The 21,496-nt window shown below is 37.5% G+C and overlaps 1 protein-coding gene across 1 annotated transcript in view; it reads right to left on the reverse strand.

Annotated features, from left to right (window-relative positions):
• The window catches only part of FREM2 (FRAS1 related extracellular matrix 2), a 194,619-nt gene that overhangs the window by 85,252 nt on the left and 87,871 nt on the right, over nucleotides 1-21,496 (reverse strand). Inside the window, exons 5-6 of the mRNA XM_033234619.1 lie at nucleotides 9,859-9,984; nucleotides 8,249-8,500 (exon numbers count right to left, since the gene is read on the reverse strand). Of these exons, the coding sequence (XP_033090510.1) occupies nucleotides 8,249-8,500; nucleotides 9,859-9,984 (378 nt within the window). The remainder of the gene's footprint in view (nucleotides 1-8,248; nucleotides 8,501-9,858; nucleotides 9,985-21,496) is intronic.

Here is a 21,496-nt window from a genome sequence, read left to right on the forward strand (position 1 = left end):
AGGACTGCAATGAAAATGGAATGATTCTAAAAAATCCCAAATCAAAGTGTTTTGCATAAATGCATGAATATTAGCTGCCTATAGTTGCAAATGTTGTAGTTTTCCCTTATCTGTGGAGGATACATTTCAAGATGCCCCAGTGGATCACTGATGACACAGATAGTACCAAACCCTGTAAATACTAATAAGTACACACATATAATAAGGTTTAATTTATAAATTTGGCACAGTAAGAGATTAACAACAATTAATAATAAATAACATAGAATAATAACAACATATTAAAATAAAAGTTATGGAAATGTGGTCTCTCTCTCTCTCAAAATATCTTATTGTTCTCTACTGCAGGTAACTAATAGCATGACAAGGAGGGGACAACTGTATACACTCCAGAGACATTTTGATTCGTGGAAAAATTGAAGGGAGTTTTTTAAATATATTTTTTGAGACCGAGTCTTGGTCTGTCGCCCAGGCTGGAGTATGGTGGCATGATCTCAGCTCACTGCAACCTCTGCCTCCCAGGTTCAAGCAATTCTCTTGCCTCAGCCTCCTGAGTAGCTGGGATTATAGGCACCCGCCACCACACCGGGCTAAGTTTTTTTGCATTTTTAGTAGAGACGCAGTTTCACCATGTTGGACAGGCTGGTCTCAAACTCCTGACCTCCAGTGATCTGTCTGCCTCGGCCTCCCAAAGTACTGGGATTACAGGTTTGAGTCACTGTGTCTGGCCTGAAGGGACATTTTTGTTTTCATGGTTCTCTTTGTATCATTTGTGTTAAGTACATGGTAGATGTAGTGATTTCCAATGACAAACAATAAGGACTTCCATTTAAATGACAAAAAATAGGTTTTGCTACAGTATGGTAAAAAGTAGATGAAGACATGAGGGAAGAAAGATACTACTGGCAAAGTGCACTCACTCTTTACTTGAAGATACTTTCTGGCATTGAAAGTCAAGGAAGTGGTAAGATAGAAGCCAAATGAAATAAATATGATGCTTTTAGCTTTCTGTGCTTGATATGGCTTGGCTCTGTGTCCCCACCCAAATCTCACCTTGAATTGTACTAATCCCCATGTGACAAGGGCAGGACCAGGTGGAGCCAATTGAATCATGGGGGCAGTTCCCCTGTACTGTTCTTGTGAGAGTGAGTGAGTTCTCAGGAGACCTGATAGTTTTATAAGGGATTTCCCCCTTCGCTTGGCTCTCACCCTCTCCTGCTGCCCTGGGAGGAGCTGCCTTCTGCCGTGATTGTAAGTTTCCTGAGGCCTCCCCAACCATATGGAACTGTGAGTCAATTAAACGTCTTTTCTTTATAAATTACCCAGTTTCAGGTATTTCTTCACAGCAGTGTGAGAGCTGACTAATACAATGCTTTTTGTACTTTTGCATTTATTCTTCATACAGGCACTTTTAGGGATGGTGGCCAAGGTAAGAAAGGGGTGAATAATCAAGATACATGAGAGGTTTTTAAGAAGCAAATTCACATGTGGAAACTGAGTTCCTTGATCTCTCACTTGACCCAATCCTGGCCTAGACTCTTTTCACCTTAGACACCAAAATAGCATATTGACGAAGACAGAGTTGTTCAGATGCTTTCTATTAAAACATAGATTTTTAAATGTGTTGTTGAAGAAGTACTGAATCTATTTTATTCACTGGTTCCAAATTAAATGTGTTGCCTTTCCCCCTTCATTTAATCTCAGTCACTAGCAATCCTTGATGATATATGAGAAGAAAACTCTTTCAGTCATCACCCAGTTTTTCCTGCTTTGCCAAGTGCTCTTGTCCTTTTCACATGGGAGCTTGGTTTACAATGGTAATTTTCTGTGCCCCCTGACACCTTAATGATAAGATTTCATCTATATGAATGATGCATTGTGGGAAACAATACAATGGGATTAATTAAAATAAGACTTCAAATAATCTATTTTGGGCTTGACTTGGATATCTTTCAGTACAATAAAAGAAAAATGGGATTTGCATAATAATTAAATCATTTTGCCAAAAAGGTGATGTCTAGAAATTAAAGTTTTTAAGAGCAACTTATCTCACAAAATATTAGCTTGGTGCAAAAGTAATTGCTGTTTTTGCCATTACTTTCAATGTATTGAAATTATTTGTATTATTTGTGTTAAGTATATGGTAGATGTAGTGATTTCCAATGACATTGAAAGTAATGGCAAAAACAGCAATTACTTTTGTACCAACCTAATACAAAGTTTAGGTGCCCCATCTTTTACTCAGCCATGGTATTCCTGACATGAGAACTGATTGTGCAAATGGCAATCTAGTTTGGAAAAGAGTAGTCCATAAGCACCACGGCAGAAAACACTTCTGGACACATGTTATTTTCACTCAATAAAAGCTTTTCTAGTGAATTACAACAGCAATATTTTAAAGGGCATACTTGAAAACCTTCCTCTCACAGACTCTGCAAATATAATAGAAACTCTTTAAATGGAGGTTTTACAGTAAAGAAAGAAATACTCTCACAAGACAGAATTCAAAAAAAAACCCAGAGTACTAGTGAAATGAACTAATACTGAGTGGGTTACATTTGATCGCCCATCCAGGGACAGGTGATATAAAGTGGAAATTTGAAACTGAAACCCCAAGAATAAAGTCTGGATACCAGAGGACATGTGTGAGGTAGAATAAAACTCCGTCCTCTTATGGAGCTTGCTATTTCTGCCTAAATTATGAATGGGGAAAAATGTCTCAATAGGCCTCTCTAATATACAGATTGGGGGTCCTAATTCACATTATTTGGCATTGGAACTCCTCAAATTAAAAAAAAAAAATTATATAGAAATTGACCCTAGCAAATATAAAAGCAAAACTGCTCTCAGGGTTTAATCCCTGAACTAGGATTGTATAGACTTTCCGCATATAAAGTCCCATTGAAAGTCAATTTATAAGACAAAATTATGATATGCAAGGAAATGATATACCATAAGCAAGAAGCAGTTGAAGCAAAAAACGTAAGATCTGGACCTTAGATCTTCGGTAATAAAACTGTGCAACAAAGATTATAAAATAAATATCTAAATTATTAAATATGTAAAAAAGAAACTACGTGAAGAAAAAAATAAAGCATGATAGAAAGTCAAAGATAAATATGTGGAAAAACTCCACACAGATCTTCTCAAAATGCAAGTATAGTTATCAAAATAAATCTCAGTGGATGAGTTAAGTAGCAAATAGATATAGAGAGAATTAGCCAACTAGAAGATAAGTCTGAGGGAAGAACAGAAATTAATAAAATAGGAAATGAAAAGAATAGAAGTTTCCAAAAGAAAAGTCAGAACCAAACATAGCTTAAAAAAAATCGTATAAAATATACAAACTTCTGGAAAGACAATTGAAAGAGAAAAGGAAAAGAGAGAGAGAGAGAGAGGATAGAAGAACATTATTAGTAATAAAATGGAGACATAAATGGACATGCAATAGAGACTTTTAAGAATGTTCTGATAATTATAATAAATTTACACTATTATTTTGAAAATATAGATAATACATACAACTTTCTTAGGAAAAAATACAGTAATAAAACTTAAGAAGAAATAACCATTTAAGAAAGCCAAACAATGGGCCAAAATCTAGCTACATATATACAGGTAGATTTATAATTTTACCAAACCTACAAAATTAAATTATCTCAATCTTATTTGAAGTTTACAGATTAAAGAAACAAGGAAGATAGTACCTCAACTCAATTAATGAAGCCATTATAAACTTGATTCTATAAACAACAGATTTAAAGCCCCATATACATGCAAAAATACTAAAATGAAATATGCTTTTTTTTTTTTTTTTTTTTAGACGGAGTCTCTATTGCCCAGGCTGGAGTGCAGAGGCGCTATCTCAGCTCACTGCAAGCTCCGCCTCCCGGGTTCACGCCATTCTCCTGCCTCAACCTCTCGAGTAGCTGGGACTACAGGCGCCGGCCACCGCGCCCGGCTAATTTTTTTGTATTTTTTAGTAGAGACAGGGTTTCACTGTGGTCTCGATCTCCTGACCTCGTGATCTGCCTGCCTTGGCCTCCCAAAGTGCTGGGATTACAGGCGTGAGCCACCACGCCCGGCCCTAAAATGAAATATTCTTAAATTTAATCCAGCAATTTATAAAATTATGTCATGAACAAGTAAGTTTCTTCAAGCATATATGGGTGGTTTAACACTAGTAAATCTAAAAATGCAATTAGTTACACTAACAGATTGAAAGGAAAGATTATGTAATACATTCAATAAATGCAGAAATTTTTACGTTTAATACTTACTCCTGATAAAATCTCTTCTCAAACTAAATGTTTTCTTAACCTGATAAAATGTTACTAGAATCTTATAGTATACATTATTTTAAATGGGGGACGATTATAAGATTTTCCTTTTCAATGATAAAAAGGCAAAAATGCCTGCTCTACTACTTCCATCCAACATTATACTAATGGGCACAATATGACAAAATAAATATGAAAAATGATGTTAAGAATTGTGAAAGAAAAGACAAACTGTGATGAGTGAATGAAAAGAAATGATTGAGCTCTAAGTGCAGGGCAGGACCTAGGGACTGTAAGTCAATATTGTCAATTCTATAAAGGGTTGACATTCGGTATCGTAGCTATTTCTTAAGTAACAGAAGATCTTCTGAGAGTATTTTTCACTAAAGTGCTATAAATCATCATTTAGTCAGTAAGGTAGTCTCTGAAACACTCAACCAACAGGATTCTGTGGGGACGCAACAGTGGATAAGGTACGGTATTAATAGATAAACCACCCCAAACTTATGTCTTACTAAATTTCTTATTGAATGGAATATTAAACTGGATAACTGCAACTTTAATCTCAGAGTGAAGATTAAGCCTCAAGGTGAGCTTGTGCCATCTGCTATGTTAAGCACCCCAAGGAATAATTCCTTCTGGTAGGTCATAATGATCTCACTGAAAGCTTCTGAAGACTTGAAAATATAGCCCTCAAAGAGCTGTAAACTGGGTTTATTTTGCTAGTGTTATTTCAAGTAACTGTAAAGAAAGAAAATAACCCTCTAAATGAGTGCCAGGATATGAAAGATGTGGTTTATCCACAGTAGAGGCCCGAATGGGCTTGTCTCATCTCCTCTTTTCAGTACTGTTCTTTTCTTTCTTCTTTAGATATGATGTGCCTTCCTTTTCTCTCTCAATTTCTTGGTTTGTCCTGTTCTTACTCCTCAGTCTGTCTTTGATTTGCTCGCATGAGACCTACCCTCCCTGTGTGCCATTTCCTTTGTTCCTCCTCTTTTCTTTCTCCTTTTCCTTATCCTGTGACTAGAATGACCGTTGCATTTTTAAGAAAATAATTGCAATATTTGTTGAATAACATTACTAAATATTGCTCTTAATTAGGAAATAACTTTAATCTTTCTAGACTTCTTAATCATTACACTACCAGAAGAGATTAAACCACACTTACTTACTTTTTTCTTTTTAGTGCATTATTGGCTTTTGATTGGGGAAAGTGGAAGGTGCCTGTCTTCCTGATGATGGTAAAGTTTGCTGAGAAAAGGTGTGGTAGGAGGTTAGGAAAGGTTAAATTGATGGCAATGGAAACCAAGGTGTGGGTAGGATGAGGTAGAGGCTGTGAGAAGTTTACTATAATCTACATCTGAGATGAAAAGGGTCTGTCTAAACTATAGTAGTGATGTTAGAAGTGGAAGGTAAATGACAGATGGGAGAAAGCAGAGCAGTATGCACAGGACTTTTGATTTACGGAACAGTGGTTGAGTGAATGAAGAAGGAGGGGCAATAATCACCAAAGCATTCCTGACAAACCGCTGGTCTAATGTCTGCATGGTACTCACTACCCTCAAAATCAAAGTCCATGGCACCCAGATTTACCAGCCCTGTGTTCTGGGGTAAATAATTTTCTGGGCTTTCGCTACCCCACTTATAATGCCACTTGCCCTGTCTACATGAGTGAATTGTGAAGCTCTGATAAGACACTGACAATAGTAAGATGTTCTATGAATATTATATGATGGGATCGTACCAATGGTTCCTCAACTTCATTACCACTAGAGACACGTTTTAAAGGTTGAGTGATAGCATGGAAAGGTCGTGATTTGGGGGCCATGATACTGACTTTGCTGTGTACTAGCTTCATAAGTTCAAGTTAATCAACAAGTCTCTCTAAGTCTCAGTCTTGGCATCTGTAAAATAGGGATAATGGCATCATCCTTCATTTTGCAGATTTAGAGATACATTTGTGAAAATGCCTGGCACTTAATAAATAAGTGGTTTTTTTTCTGTACTTTCATTTTTTTTCTGCATGTGCATCCCATATCAATCCATACAGGAAAGATTTTTTTTTTTTTTGCCAACAAAACAAACTGAACTAACATAAACATGAATTACGTCTTATATTTTTAAATTAGACCTACCTCTTTCTACCTGTAACAATTGATAGATCATCTAAAGAGCAGATAGGCATTTAGCATGGACTATTAGATTTTTTGGACTATATTCAAAATATTGGCTCTTTCTTTAAGATAAAATAAAATTTCTGTACTTTAAATACAGAATAGAACTTTTTATTACACTGATAAATTAAGGCAGCAGTTAAAAATATTAGAGCAGCTTATACTTATAGGGTATTATATACATTTAAGGTAGAATCAAGACTTTCAATACCTCTTGATAAAAGAATTCCTAATTTTTGGTGTTTTCAAACATTTTCAGTAAAAACACAGATGTTGTTATATATTTTACAGAATTGTTAGGATGATAAAGCACAATGATATACAAAGGTAGCAGAAGCTGGGAAGGGAGGAGAGATTGGGGGGTCAGGGAAGAGATTAGGTAAAGGACACAAAATTACAGCTAGATAAGAGGAGCAAGTTCTGGTTTTCTATACCACTGTAGGATGACTCTAGTTAACAATAATACATTATATAGCTTCAACTAGCTACAAGGATATTGAAAGTTCCCAACACAAAGAAATGATACTTGTTTAACATGATGGACATGCTAATTATGCTGATCTGATCTATTTTATATGTCTAAACATCATTACGTACCCCATGAATATACATAATTATTTGTCAATTTAAAAACCAAAATAAAATAAACCAAAAACAATTTAAAAACCAAAATAAGATAAACCAAACAGAAATGGCAGAAACTAGAAGAAATTTTAACAACATACAGTAAAATGTATAATATCTATTATTCTCACAGCTACTATAAATCAGTAAGAAAATCAATTTGTATATAGACAATGCAAAGAAATACGAAGATCCAATAAACCTATGCAAAGGTCTTTTTAAAAAAAATATACAGAGGAGCCAGTACCCGTGCCTAGCACAGAGTATAGGCTCATAAGACACATTACCATGTTCACTTCTCACATGCTTTGCCATTTAACTATCAAAGACCTTTCCTGGTAGATTATTTTCAACTTCCTGAGTTTGGTCTTTTGACTGTCCTCCAGCTTCTTTCCAAACTGAAAGAATCATCCCCCAGTGTCTTCCTCTTTCTTCTACCAGGAGGAAAATTTCAAGGGGGAAAGAAAACCAGCCCAGGGTTAGGGAGTCCCGTCTCTCAGTTTACTGCTCTCTGCTTTACTTACAACACTACTCACAATCTTTCCTTTTGCTCTCTCTATCCACACAAAAAAGTACAAACTGTTTCTTGAACTGGGGAGATTAAGATCCTTTTGCTCCCTTCTCTATTTCTACTTCACGACAATTTAGTTTCTCTGGGGAAGAATGATCTAGGATATTCCCTCCCTCCAATTTGGGGCAGAGTGGCTTGTTGGATTTAATTTTCCATATGTTTACTAGTTATTCATTTAACAGCCTTGTCTGACAGGTTTCTTTGAGAAAACGGTTTCAAACACTGAGATTAAAGTTACAAAATATAAGCTTTTAAAAGCAAAACAAAACAAAAAACCAAGAAGGAAATAAATTAGATTTCAATTCTTCACCACGAAATGTCAAAAGTTTAATCACCTGATGGTAAAAGGCATGGTGAAAGAAACCGCACAGGGGAAAAAAAACACACATAGTTGTGACTTTTTCCCTTTAGAAACATTAAATCATGGAAGACAAACCGACAGATGCAGCCAACTTTGAAACCTAATCAGATGAAAAAACCAAACATAAAATAAATGTGTATATTATCATTGTTTTAAATTCCCATTTTTTCTGTCTAGAAAGTTGTTCCTCATGTTGATCTTCCCGGCAAGAAGAATTTTCAAGTAAATTAGTACTCACCATCATCTTTGTCAGGAACGATTGTAACCTGAGCCCCTGGGAACTCTGATCCGATTCTCCCCCCCATGGGCATACTCAGAAGGACATGGAAGGTTTCCTCCTCCTCGTACAAGGAGTCATCAATTACGACTATCCGACACAGTTTCTCCCGTTCATCTTTGTCAAAGTGGACAACACTGGTGTGGTCCTCAGGCCTGGATATGTAATCAGAGTAAGACAACACGGAAGTTGGCACAGTTCCGGTTGCTGTTTCTGGAAGCAGAGAGAATTCAAAAGATTTTTATGCAGAACATAAGACAAAGATATTTCCAGACACAATTATTTTCGTACACAGCATTTTAATGGTCAGTTGTAGACATGAACACCCCTAGAATTGCAATAGTAACTACATACTGTTCTAGTATCATGAGTTAACTTGCGAGTGACCTCAAACCTATACACCTATAAGGAATATTACATTTCAAGTGTTCTCTCCTGTCTTTCCTGTCAATGGACTTAGATCAACACAGTGTTACAAATTAATAGCCCCTTCTATTCAAAAGCTTACTATGCACAGGCAAAGTGCCAAGTGCTTCACATACTTGTCTCCTTAATCCTCTCAACCACTCTACCCGGCTTTACACATTTGGTAACTGAGGTTTTCAGAAGCTGAACCACTTGGTCTGGGACCCAGAGTCCAAGGCTGGTCCTGAAGTTGGCTTTTTTTTTTTTTTGAGACGGAGTTTCGCTCTGTTGCTCAGGCTGGAATGCAATGGCGTGATCTTCGCTCACTGCAACCTCCACCTCCCAGGTTCAAGCAATTCTTCTTCCTTAGCCTCCTGAGTAGTTGGGATTACAGGCGCATGCACGCCACCATGCCCAGTTAATTTTTGTATTTTTAGTAGAGGCGGGGTTTCACCATGTCAATCAGACTGGTTGTGAACTCCAGACCTTGTGGCCCACCTGACTCAGCCTCCCAAAGTGCTGGGATTACAGGCATGAGCCACCAAGCCCGGACTCTGAAGTTGGCTTTTAATCACTCTTCTGTACTGCCTTTCAAATCACATATCCATGAATGAAAATTTTAGCAAAGGTCTACTCTGATATCAGTATATATAACCATTGGTTTTGCATTTTTAGAAAATCTGCTTATTTTCTAGAAAGGTATTTAGTATATTAGTGAATATTATGTATTACTTTTAATTTTGTATTATATAAAATCACCTTCCATAGGATATTTGCTCATGAGCTAAACAAACATTTTGATATTTCTTTGAAATGAGTTTCAAACTGGTTTTAAATTAGTTTCTTTTCCTTGGGCATGCATCATTTTGCCTCTTTTTTTTTTTTTTTTAATAGTAACCCATTTCTACTTGAGCAGGCTTGGGTGGGCTTTAGTTCCTTAAAATCCAAAAAGCCTTGAGTATTGCAGTAAGTGACCAAGTGAAATCAGAAAGAGGACTCCTCAAAGGAGAAATCCTGAAGAAAGACTTCTAAATAAATCCTTTTCTGTATCTATGGAAAATTAATAAAGTATACCCTTCATGGCAAAATGTTATGGTTCCAATATGTTAAAAAGGCTTATTTATATCTTTTGGGAGTTATCTTAGTTTTTTGGCAAATCGAGCTACCTTGTTGTGTATAACAGACCACCATTAACTCCTGGCTCACATCTCCACTCCTCCGGATGGGAATGAACAGCTCACCAACATCTTCTTCAATGGAGTATTTGGACTGGGGAATAAATACAGTTGATTCTAAAGAGAAAACACAATTGCAGGCATTATTTTTGTCTGAGCTTCTTACCTCTGAAACAACCATACAGAATTAAAATTTCTCTAATGATTGATTTTTCCCCCCTTGAATATTCTTTAGAATAACATAGTGAGAGGAAAGGCAGGAAGGAGAGGAGAAAAGAAGTGGGTATAAAGGGTATAGGATCTGGGCCAGTGAATTCTGAAATCTAAAAACAAAACCCAACATGGCTTTTATCGCCAGTCATTGCTTTCTTCTAAATTAATAAGTCATGCTGACACAGTTTTTATCTAACTTTGTTCTCTTGGCACACATTAACAGCTTCCAGTGGAGTACAATTTGAGAGTTAGAAATGACCTCAAACATCATCTTATCCCATCTCCCACTTTGCAGATGAGGAAACTGAGGTTCATGCAGTTGAACTTATTTGCCAATAGCTAGCCAAGTCAGGATTAGAACTCAGATCTTGAAATGTCTGTTCTCTTGTTCTTTTCACCCACAGTGTGCTCTTTTTGAACAATTCATGATTAAAATTACAATAATGCATTGTTCAACATTTTAAAAAATAGCTGTTCCCTTAGAATTGATAAATCCCTTTATCAGCTATAAGGAATATTTCTGTGGCTCCCTTTTACTCCTGACAGAATAACATATACAACATTACCATTTATTCTTTTTTTAACACAGTCAAAGGGCATGCTAAATAATAAAAATGGCATAATTAATTTGTTTAAAAAAATGCAGGTATCATGTAAAATAATAACAACCATTTAGTGCAATGGTTTGACACTGTAAACCCCAAACAGATGCTCTGGCATTTGACTGGGGGTCTGTTTCACTGAGAGTCTCACACCCACACAGAAAACACTTCATGATTATTTTTAAAACAGTTAACTTTATGACTTTTAATGATTATGAAAGATTGCTGGAACAGTAGATACAGCCTTGGAGTTCCATGCTCTACCCTGCTTCACCCTGTGCTGTGCCCCAGGAGCTGACAAATGAGAACCACACCTAATGTTTCCCTTACATTCTGGCTCCTGGTTGGGTCAGTCAATGCAGAATACAGGAAGGAACTTGGAGGGCAAAAGCAGAGTGGGCCAGGTGTTTATTCCCTTGGTTTCCCTCAGGGTTTCCAGAGCTGGCTGCACATCCTCCACAAAAGGTTAGAGTGCCTGTGGAGGGCCTAGCTTACTCTCTGGGCTCGGCTAGCCTCTCCTGTCCTGTGCCTAGATGTAGTGATACGGCTGCTCTCACGAGTCTCAAAGCACTTTACCATGCCTAGGTGTTAACGGATCTTTGCCCTCTCCTTTCTAAAAGAGTCATGTGATTCAATTCTTTTTAAATTACTCATTTTGTGTGTGCCATTTGTTTTCTCCCGAGGTTGTGACTGATCTACTAATTTTTAAAATGCCCCCATTTTAAGAAATCTGTAAATATAAGATTTTGTAGCTAATTATTTATTTATCAAATATTGATTGAGTGACATTGACTTGCCAGACACTGTGCAGGGGATACAGAAGTAACAAAATCCTTGGCCTCATGGGGTTTTTATTATAGTTGAGGGGTGGGGAGGAGGAAGAAAATAGTATATTAGGGGCAACAAATTACATGAATAAAATAAAATATGCTGAGGGTGACAGGGAAGGCTGTGGTTGGATATGATGTGAGTAGAGGGATCTAAGATACACAGGAAAGTCACCAAAAAAAAGTCTCTGGTAGAATTAGAATCTCATTGGAGCTGAGATTGGAAGGTAGTAATAAAATGTCCTATATGAACAACTTAAGATAATTCCAGGTAAATGGATGGACAAATGAAAAAGACCTCGGGGCAGGTTGTGCCAAGTGTGTACAAGGAATAGCCAGGAGGCCACTGTGCTTGAAGCAAATTGGGCAAGGAGGAGAGCCTAACATATAAGGCTAGAGAGGTAGTGAAGGGGTGGGTGGTGGGCAGGTCACATGAGCCCTTCGGGACTATTGGAAGATCTTTGGTTTTTACTCAAGGTAAGATATGGAAATAAACAAAGACCAGATGGGAAGAGAACAAGCAAATGCTGTTTATTCAGAGCTTGCTTCAGCAATGGAATCAGCCACTGTCACCTGTGTTTTGATAAAGACTCAAAGGCAGGCAGAGAAGCAGGAATGCCTAATAGTGGAAAAAAGGGAAGGCTTCAGATGTGCCCTCATTGGAGGTTGTTGGCATGGGGAAGCTCTAATGGATTACGTAGAAGTGGGGTATCCTATGGTTAGAGGTGCCTATTTGGCTCTGTCTGGTTGTTCCAAAATTTGAAGTGGAGACAAAAATTAGGAAAGCCATCATCAGATCCTGACCACTGGGGACTGATTGCCAAAACAGTTGTCTGGCTTTCCGATTGCTGTAGGCTGTGCTGCAGAGTTGTATTTTAATGTGTGGTCTGGCATACGAGACTGAATGTGTCTCCCATATTCAGTCTCTCAATATGAAATCCTAAGAAGGCTTTGGAGATGGGGGGAGGGTTCCATAGTCTGACATACTTTAAGAACATAAGCTGTGGCTGCTGTAAGATAAAAGAGACACCAGGTCCAAGAGTCGAAGTAAGGAGCCTGATCAGGAGACTTTGCAACCATGCGGGCAAGTGATCAGGGAAGCTTGGACCAGGCAGTGGCAGTGGGGGTGGAATGACAGGGCTGCATGACAGAATATAAAGGTTGAGCCATTTGAGTTTTCTGATGGACCAGGTGTGGTATGTGCAAGAAACAAGAATCAAGGATGACTCCAAGTTTTGTTATCTTAACCAACTGGAAAGATGAAATTGCTGTGTATAGAGGTGAGGAAGACGGTAGGAGAATCAGATTTAGAAGTGGAAATCCACAGTTCCATTTTGAACATATTAAAATTGAGGTTCTGTTTAAATATCCAAGCTGAGATGTCAAATTAGCCATTTGGGTATAGAATCACAGATGTCAGTGGAGAGGTCCGAATGGAAATCTAAACTGAACATGTTGATGGTATGTAGAGCCACAAGTCAGAATAAAATCACACAGGGGAGGATAACAGATAAATAAGATAATGGATCTAGGGATTCACCATGGGGCACTCAGAAGTCAGGGAGATAAAGAAAACCGAGCGAATGAGGCTGAGAAAAAGTCCCAGCAATGAGGACAACCAGAGGAGTGTGGGCCCCGGAGGCTGGTTACAAAAAGCGTATCAAGGAAAGGGGAAGGATCAGTTGTTTCAAAAGCTGCTAACATTCACATGAGTGAAGAAATGAGAGGGGATCATCAGATTTAGCAAATACATGTCACCAGAAGTTGGTTATTTTCACCAGAACTGTTCCAGTGAAGTAGAGGGTGAATAAAGCCTGAACAAGTAGGTTTAAGAGATGTGTGAGGACAGGAACAGGTGACACCAGGTATAGGCATTTATTTCAAGAAGTTTTGCTTTAAATGGAGACAAGTGACATGGAGAGAAATGTCTATGCTGGTTTTTACTTTTTATTTTTTTTTACTCGTGTATCAGCAATCTTGGTAGCTAGGGGCATCCTCACCATCACTCAGACATCAAAAACATGAACGCTTCACAGATTTGCTCGTCATCCTTGCACAGGGGCTGTGCTAACTCCAATTTCAGTATGTGACCTGCCCAAATGAGTACTTGTTTGTTTGTTTTTTAATATTCTTTTTTTTTTAAATTTTACTTTAAGTTCTGGGATACATGCGTAGAATGTATAGGTTTGTTACACAGGTATACATGTGCCATGGTGGTTTGCTGCACCCATCAACCCGTCATTAGGTTTTAAGCCCCGCATGCATTAGGTATTTGTCCTAATGATTTCCCTCCCCTTGCCCCCCACCCCCCAACAGGCCCCAGCGTGTGATGTTCCCCTCCCTGTGTCCATGTGTTCTCACTGTCCAACTCCCACTTATGAGTGAAAACATGCAGTCTTTGGTTTTCTGTTCCTGTGTTAGTTTGCTGAGAATGCTGATTTATTTTTAAGATGAGTTTTAGTAAGAGCAAGAATTACACCTATTATTATGAACTAAGGTTTTTACCAAATACAAAACTTCAGTGTAGAAATTATCATAAGACTTAAGTACAAATAATATACCAAGTATCACTGAAAATTCCAGTCAAATATTCAATTAGTTTCAGTGAGTTTGTTTTCATTAACTTATGGAAATGTGCTCTAGTATCACCTAGATTTTGGCAGTCGTCAGGTCATGGACTCCGTGGCATTAGTATGAAATATTACATAAAGTTTGATTTATTAGGGTTTTTGTTAACTTTTATTTTGTTTTAAGTTCACGGGTACAAGTGCAGGTTTGCTACATAGATAAATGTGTGCCATGATGCCTTGCTGGACAGATGTTAAGCCTAGTACCCATTGGTTATTTTTCCTGATCTTCCTTCTCTGCCCACCCTCCACCCTCTGAAAGGCCCAGCGTATCTTGTTTCCTGATATGTGTCCATCTATTCTCATCCTTCAGGGTTTGTTATGGGCTGAATGTTTGTGTTCGTCCTGTATTATATGTTGAAGCCCTAATCCCCAAGGCAGTGGTATTAGGAGATGCAGCCTTTGGGAGGTACTTTGGTGAGGTCATGAGGGTGGGGCCTTCAGGATGGGATTAGTGTCCTTATAAGAAGAGGAAGACAGAGGTATTTTTCTCTCCATGAGTATGCACCAAGGAAACATCTTATGAAGACTCAGAGAGAAGGTAGCCATTTCCAAGCCAGAAAGAGGCCCCTCACCAGGAAGCAAATCTACTGGCACCTCGGTCTTGGATTCTCCAGCCTCCATAACTGTGAGAAAGAAATGTCTGTTGTTTAAGCCACCCCAGTCTGTGGCATTTTGTTACAGCAGCCTGAGCCGACTAACACAGCATTGATTATTCATAATATTCATTCTATACTTCTAATCTATACTGGCCAGGGTTTTCTTTTCAAATAAGTTATTCAGAAGTGGTCCATGTATGGGATTTTAATTTAATAAGCTTTTTAAAGATTTAAAGCTCAAGCACCTGAGTTTTGATTCTTCCTATACCTTATGACCCACGCAGGTTTGATGAAACAAGCCAGGACTTCTTGCCAGTGCCAGTAAATTTGAATTAGGAATAAAAAAGAAAAGCGAGTGTCTGGGCTGTGCCCTTCGCTCTGGAATTCACTCCTACAGTCAATCTGACAGAGAGTAAATAGGCCCAGTATCAAGTTTAGGTCTTCTGTTGACCTAACTTCTAACAGAAATATGTAGGCTGTGGGAAAAACTGGAGAAGGGTCATCACAGAGACAAAGAAAGGCTTCCCTGATAGACTTTTCAGTTAACATTCCTTTCCAACTTCACATTATAAATACAATGGAAGTGTCTATGCAGACTGCTTTAAGTAAGCACAGCACTTGAAGTGCAAAATTCCTAAAAGTGGCATATGTAGACTACCCTTCAAAATTATTAGTTAGTAGGCATAGAGTTCTTATTATTTGCTAAGCTCTATTCTAAACACTTCACATGACTGACTAGTTTTATCCTTGCAACAACCTTTGAGGTAAGAATTATTATGACTCACTTTACCTCTGAGGCACACGGTGTTAAGTGAACAGTTGAAAGTTAGGTTGGTAGGTGGCGATGCTGAAGATTTCAACCCAGAAACTCCATGTCAGAGCCCACCCAGGCTCATAACCACTACACGCTACTGCCTAAGAGAAGACTGTGCAGGGTAGCTGGGAGTGGGAGCATCACTTACATCAGAGGAAAACAAAAGGTTAAATTGAGATGAAAAAGAGCGATACAAAGTATTGCTAAGGTAGAGAGATGGCCATTGCAGTAGAATCAGAAAAAAACGAAGTTAGAAATAAATATTTTGAGAATTCTTTTTTAAGACCCAGTATTTTCACAGAAATTATATATATATATATTATATACATACACAATTATAAAAGTATGCATAATTTTATAATATATGTCCAATATGCATATTAATAAATCTTCACAAGTATGAAAAGGTATATAATGTATATAGTATATTAGTATGTATACAGAGTATAATGTATGTATATCATAATATAAAAGTACACATGTCAAATCCCATTAACACACTGGATTGGAACTGCAGCTCTCTTTGCGAAGGTGTTCACTGAGAGACAAAGTATAAGGGCTACATTATAGAAATAGTCAACTCTCAAAGAAGAAAGATGACTGCAGGGTTGTCCTCTCAAATGTTAACAATGGTTACTCCCAAGGGGTAAGGTTGCAAATGACTTTTTGAAATTAAGGGAATAGACCTCTGTTGTTTTTTTTCTTTTTAGCAGTTTTAGATTCAGAGAGCAACAAATGGACAGTGCATATGGTTCCCATATATCCCTTTCACTCCCTCTCATTTTCCACCATTATTAACATCTTGTATTTGTTTTTGACAATGAACATGTGTTACTTTTATACTTCCAGATCGATTTAATTACCCTTTATTTTGAAAGAAAGAGTAAAGTGGATGCATTCTTTATTAGTCCATGTGACTATACTGTAATGAGTACTGCAATTTGTAACTGCAGTTTTTATTTTTAGGTTTTGACTGTGCTACAGCATAGGCAAAACTGATTTCTGTTCTCAGACATAAAGTAGTTGTAGCTTCATTTGAAAGAGAATGTATATTTTGTCTCTTCTCTCAATTATATTCTACAGAGGATAAAAAAATAAACAGACTCTGCTAAATAATGATAGAACAAAGTATCTTCTAAAAATCTGCTATAATAGAACAAGAAAGGAAAAGAAAATAGAGTACATGGATGAAGGCATTGATTGTTCCTTGCCTTTAAGAAATTTGTCACATTCAAAAACAACTCAGAAGATATTCCAGATTCCAGTGCATTTTCAGGCCACTATGGCGCCCTCAGACTGGCCAACAAGTGGCACTGAATACAGCAGAGTCTGTCATTGATATATTTGAACTTGGACAGCTTTCTTATATTTCTATAGTCTGTTTGTTTTACTCTAAAACAGACATAGTAATACAGACTAATTTTCACAGAAGCTTGAAAAAGAAATACATCAAAGTAATGTAAACATACCCAAACCACATGATAAGAAGTGCTATGAGTTCACATCAAGATATCATGAGGTCCAAAAGCTATCCTTTGGTACTATACAAATGTGTTGGTTAAAGTGAATCTTTGGGGTTGGGAGTGGTGGCTCATGCCTATAGTCCCAGCACTTTGGGAGGCCGAGGCAGGCAGATCACTTGAGGTCAGGAGTTTGAGACCAGCCTGGCCAACATGGTGAAACCCCATTTCTACTAAAAATACAAAAATTAGCTGGGTATGGTGGTGCGCACCTGTAATCCCAGCTATTTGGGAGGCTGAGGCAGGAGAATCGCTTGAACTGGGGAGGTGGAGGCTGCAGTGAGCCAAGATTGTGCCACTGCACTGCAGCCTGGGTGACAGAGTGAGACTCTATCTCTAAATAAATAAGTAAATGAAGTGAATCTTTTGGTAATCTTCATTTGAATGATTAAATGTTTTTATTTTGTAAATGGAGAAACTTTCAGAAAGTTTTTCATGACTCAAGTTTTATTTTGCACCTTTTTTTCTTATCCACTACTCAGTGTCAGAAACGAAGTGCTACACTTTTACCAAGTGTTTGAAATTTTTTGTTTGCCTTAAGATGATGACCCATGCTTCACACTGATAGTTTTCTAAAAAATGTTTGACTCACTAAAGTTGGAGCTCTCACATGCCTGCTTTATCATTTCTCTGTCACCATCTGCAGTGTACTAGCATTTCATTAATTCTGGATCTTGAATTTTGGCACATTCACCTAAAACTATCAGCTAGCCAGTGACCTCCTTATGTCAACATTGACAGTGTGTAGAATTTCAAAAATAAGAATGAATGTTTGGGTTTCATATTGTAGTCAGCCTATGTCATCTGAATTCTATCATATGACATGGATTTGGCTCATTCAGAATACATATTTTTGCCTTTTCTTTGTACCCATAAATACTAGGTTTTTAACCTTTAATGTTAAGTTCTACATTCCTTTAAAAATGTGTTTATTCTCTATTAAATATTATATAGCATTAACCTGCCATGGGCCCACCAGAAATGATTACAGAGATCAAATATTTAATCTACTAGTTCCTGGCCATATTTTGGTACCATGGAAATATCAGAAGGACTCAATTTCTATCAGAAGTTGGCAGACATTTCAAGTGTACAAACTAAATAATTACATACACTGTTACAGGCTCTAGATACCTTTGCTAAGTATTTGTATTCAAATACTTCTATATTTGAGGTTGTTTTCTCCCAATAAATGTACATAAAACTCCATTTACTCTGGCTAGAAATTACAAAGTCAAAAAAGAATGGGATCTTTGTATAAAATAAGACGTTTTAGGTCTTGTATATTTTCCCTTAACAAAAATGGAAATGTTTCACATTAACTAATATCTACATGCTTTAAAGAGCAAGGAAAGATAGTGTAATTTCTGACAGCTAGGGAACTTAATACACGGAGTTTAAGAATCTCTATCTTAGAAGCCTTTCCTTCTCTCTCAAGACTGGATACTCCATAGATACTCCTTCTATGGGCTCTAGTTGCTCTTTTATGAGGGCACATAGCATTCTATATTGTTAATTTTAACAATCTAGGGGAACGCAATCACCTAATTACATGATTAACTTCAAGGGTTAGTATGCCTTCTTCTCTACTACCTAGATCCTAGCAGCATTCCTGGCATAGAGTAGACGTTTAATAAGCATTTGTCAAATATGCAGATACATAATGCAGGGGCTGAATTGGTCTTAATTATTTTCTTAGAATGCTTAGTTTTATTCACCTATATAATAAATTCGAGGCTTAATATATAATAGAAAGAGAAAAGAGAAGAGCATAAGATGGGAAGAAATTACTTTGTTGTTTTCATACACAAGATAAGTAAAACAATGTCACGGTGATAAGTTCACTAATTATGATTTGGGGTATTACTTCTTTTCTAACCATGTAAAATGATAGAACACTATAACTCAGGGAAAAGAAGAGCTCTAGAAGGGGAAACAATATATATATTTGAATATATATTGTTTAGTTTCATTATATTATATATATACATATATATATATTTTAAATACTGCCTCTGGCACTTATTAGCTGGGTGACTTGGGGAAAGTAAATTCCTTGACCCTCAGAGATCTTTGTAAATTGATATATAAATCACAGAGTTATAAACATAAGGTTTAAATGAGATAAGTTTTCAAAGCTCTATTTCTCAGATTCCTCATCCGGAAAATGAGTTGTGTTTCACGAACTTTAAACCCTTCCCAGTTGGAACTTTCTATGTGCATATTAAAAGAAAGAAGAAGCTGTGTGTGGTGACTGATGTCTGTAATCTCAACATTTTGGGAGGCCAAGGAGGACCACTTGAGGCCAGGAATTCAAGACTAGCCTGGGCAACATAGTGAGACTCCTGTCTCTGCAAAAAAATAACCAACTAAAAAAACAAAGAAACAAAACAAAACAAAGAAACACTTATCTGGGCATGGTGGTGTATACCTCTATTACTAGGTGCTTGGAAGGCTGAGATGGGAGCATTGCTTGAGCCCAGGAGTTTGGGGATGCAGCGAGCTATGATAGTTCCACTGCACTTAAGCCTGGGCAACAGAGTGAGATACTGTCTCGAACAAAAAGGGGGTGTGGGGAGACTGTAGAATCAATCTCAATGAGTGACTGAACCCACTCTTTACATGAGGGTCAGCTCTATTGATCGCAGAACCGTGGTTCCCAACCAGAGAGCCACAGACACTTGGAGGCATGGAGGCCAGGGGTGGGGTATTACAGTACATCTATGAGGGCACTGAGTATCGGACCAGGTTAAATAAATAATCAAGCATATAACTGTAGTGATACTTTTTCAGTGATGTAGATGCTGATGTATTAAATAAAATACATAGTCATTTAAAATCTTCACATATGTAACAACTATATAATTTTAAAAATATATGGATAGACGGCATTGGAAGAGCATAATTATAAAATGTGAGAAGCCAGGCATGGTGGCAAGAGCCTGTAATCCAGGCTACTTGGGAGGATGAGACAGGAGAATCGCTTGAACCCCGGAGGTGGAGGTTGCAGTGAGCCCAGATCGCGCCATTGCACTCCAGCCTGGGCAGCGAGAGTGAAACTCCATCCAAAAAAAAAAAAAAAAGTTCTTTTTGTCATATAATTTTGGAACTAATGCTCTAAAACTTGCCAAATATAAAATTGAAAGCCTCCAGCTAATAAGTGCCAGAGGCAGTGTTTAAAAATATATATATATAAATATATAATAAAACTAAACAATATATATTCAAATATATATATTGTTTCCCCCTCTAGAGCTCTTGTTTCCCCTGAGTTATGGCCTTCTGTCATTTTACATGGTTAGAAAAGAAGTAATGTCCCAAATCATAATTAATCAGTGAACTTATCACCATGACATTGTTTTACTTATCTTGTATATGAAAACAAGTAAAATGCCTAAAATGGTTCATATGTCTACAAGGGACTGAATGAGAGAACATATATAATGTGCTAAACACAGTCTCTATTGCATAGTAACTGCTCAATGGATTTCAGTCGTTATCATTATAAAGTATTGAGGAAAGCATAGACTTACATGTGTTTACATAAACTTGCTAATAAGTAAAACCAGTTCCCAGCCTAAAATAAAGCACAGTTGGTTATTCCCTCTTCTAAACTTCACAATACTGTTCATACCTTGTTTTATCACATCACATTCTGCTGTAACAAGTTAAAGGGCTCTCTTTCCTATCCCCTGTGGTTTTTGACAGCAGAGATTCTATGCTATTATCTTTGCATTCCCAATATATAGTGCTGAACCCAGCACAAATATGAGCTGCACAAATTTTTTTTTTTTTTTTTTTTTTTTTTTTGAGACAGAGTCTCGCTCTGTCGCCCAGGCTGGAGTGCAGTGGCCAGATCTCAGCTCACTGCAAGCTCCGTCTCCTGGGTTTACGCCATTCTCCTGCCTCAGCCTCCCGAGTAGCTGGGATTACAGGCGCCCGACACCTCGCCCGGCTAGTTTTTTCTATTTTTTTAGTAGTGACGGGGTTTCACCGTGTTCGCCAGGATGGTCTCTATCTCCTGACCTCGTGATCCGCCCGTCTCGGCCTCCCAAAGTGCTGGGATTACAGGCTTGAGCCACTGCGCCCGGCCGAGCTGCACAAATTTTTAATGCATGAAAACAAAACATCCTAACATGTCCTAGAATGAATATGTAGAGGGAGAGCTTGTAGGCATAATGGCTCCTGGGGCAGGTGAATTTATATGCAAAGAGCTGGAGAGACAGTACAAAAGGAAACAAAGTTTTTAAATGGTGGGGAAAGTGATCCTTTGTTAGGAAAAAAAATTACTCAATTTCTTAAAATGAAATCTAACATTAGATTTATGATATTAGAAATAAGAATATTTGCATTCTGCTTTATGTTTTATAGAATTCTTTCATAGGAATGCTGTAACATGATAATTATTACTTTTTCTGATTTTGTGC

The sequence above is a fragment of the Trachypithecus francoisi genome, unplaced genomic scaffold, assembly GCF_009764315.1.
Source record: "Trachypithecus francoisi isolate TF-2019V2 unplaced genomic scaffold, Tfra_2.0 Contig01461, whole genome shotgun sequence".
Classification (NCBI taxonomy): domain Eukaryota; kingdom Metazoa; phylum Chordata; class Mammalia; order Primates; family Cercopithecidae; genus Trachypithecus; species Trachypithecus francoisi.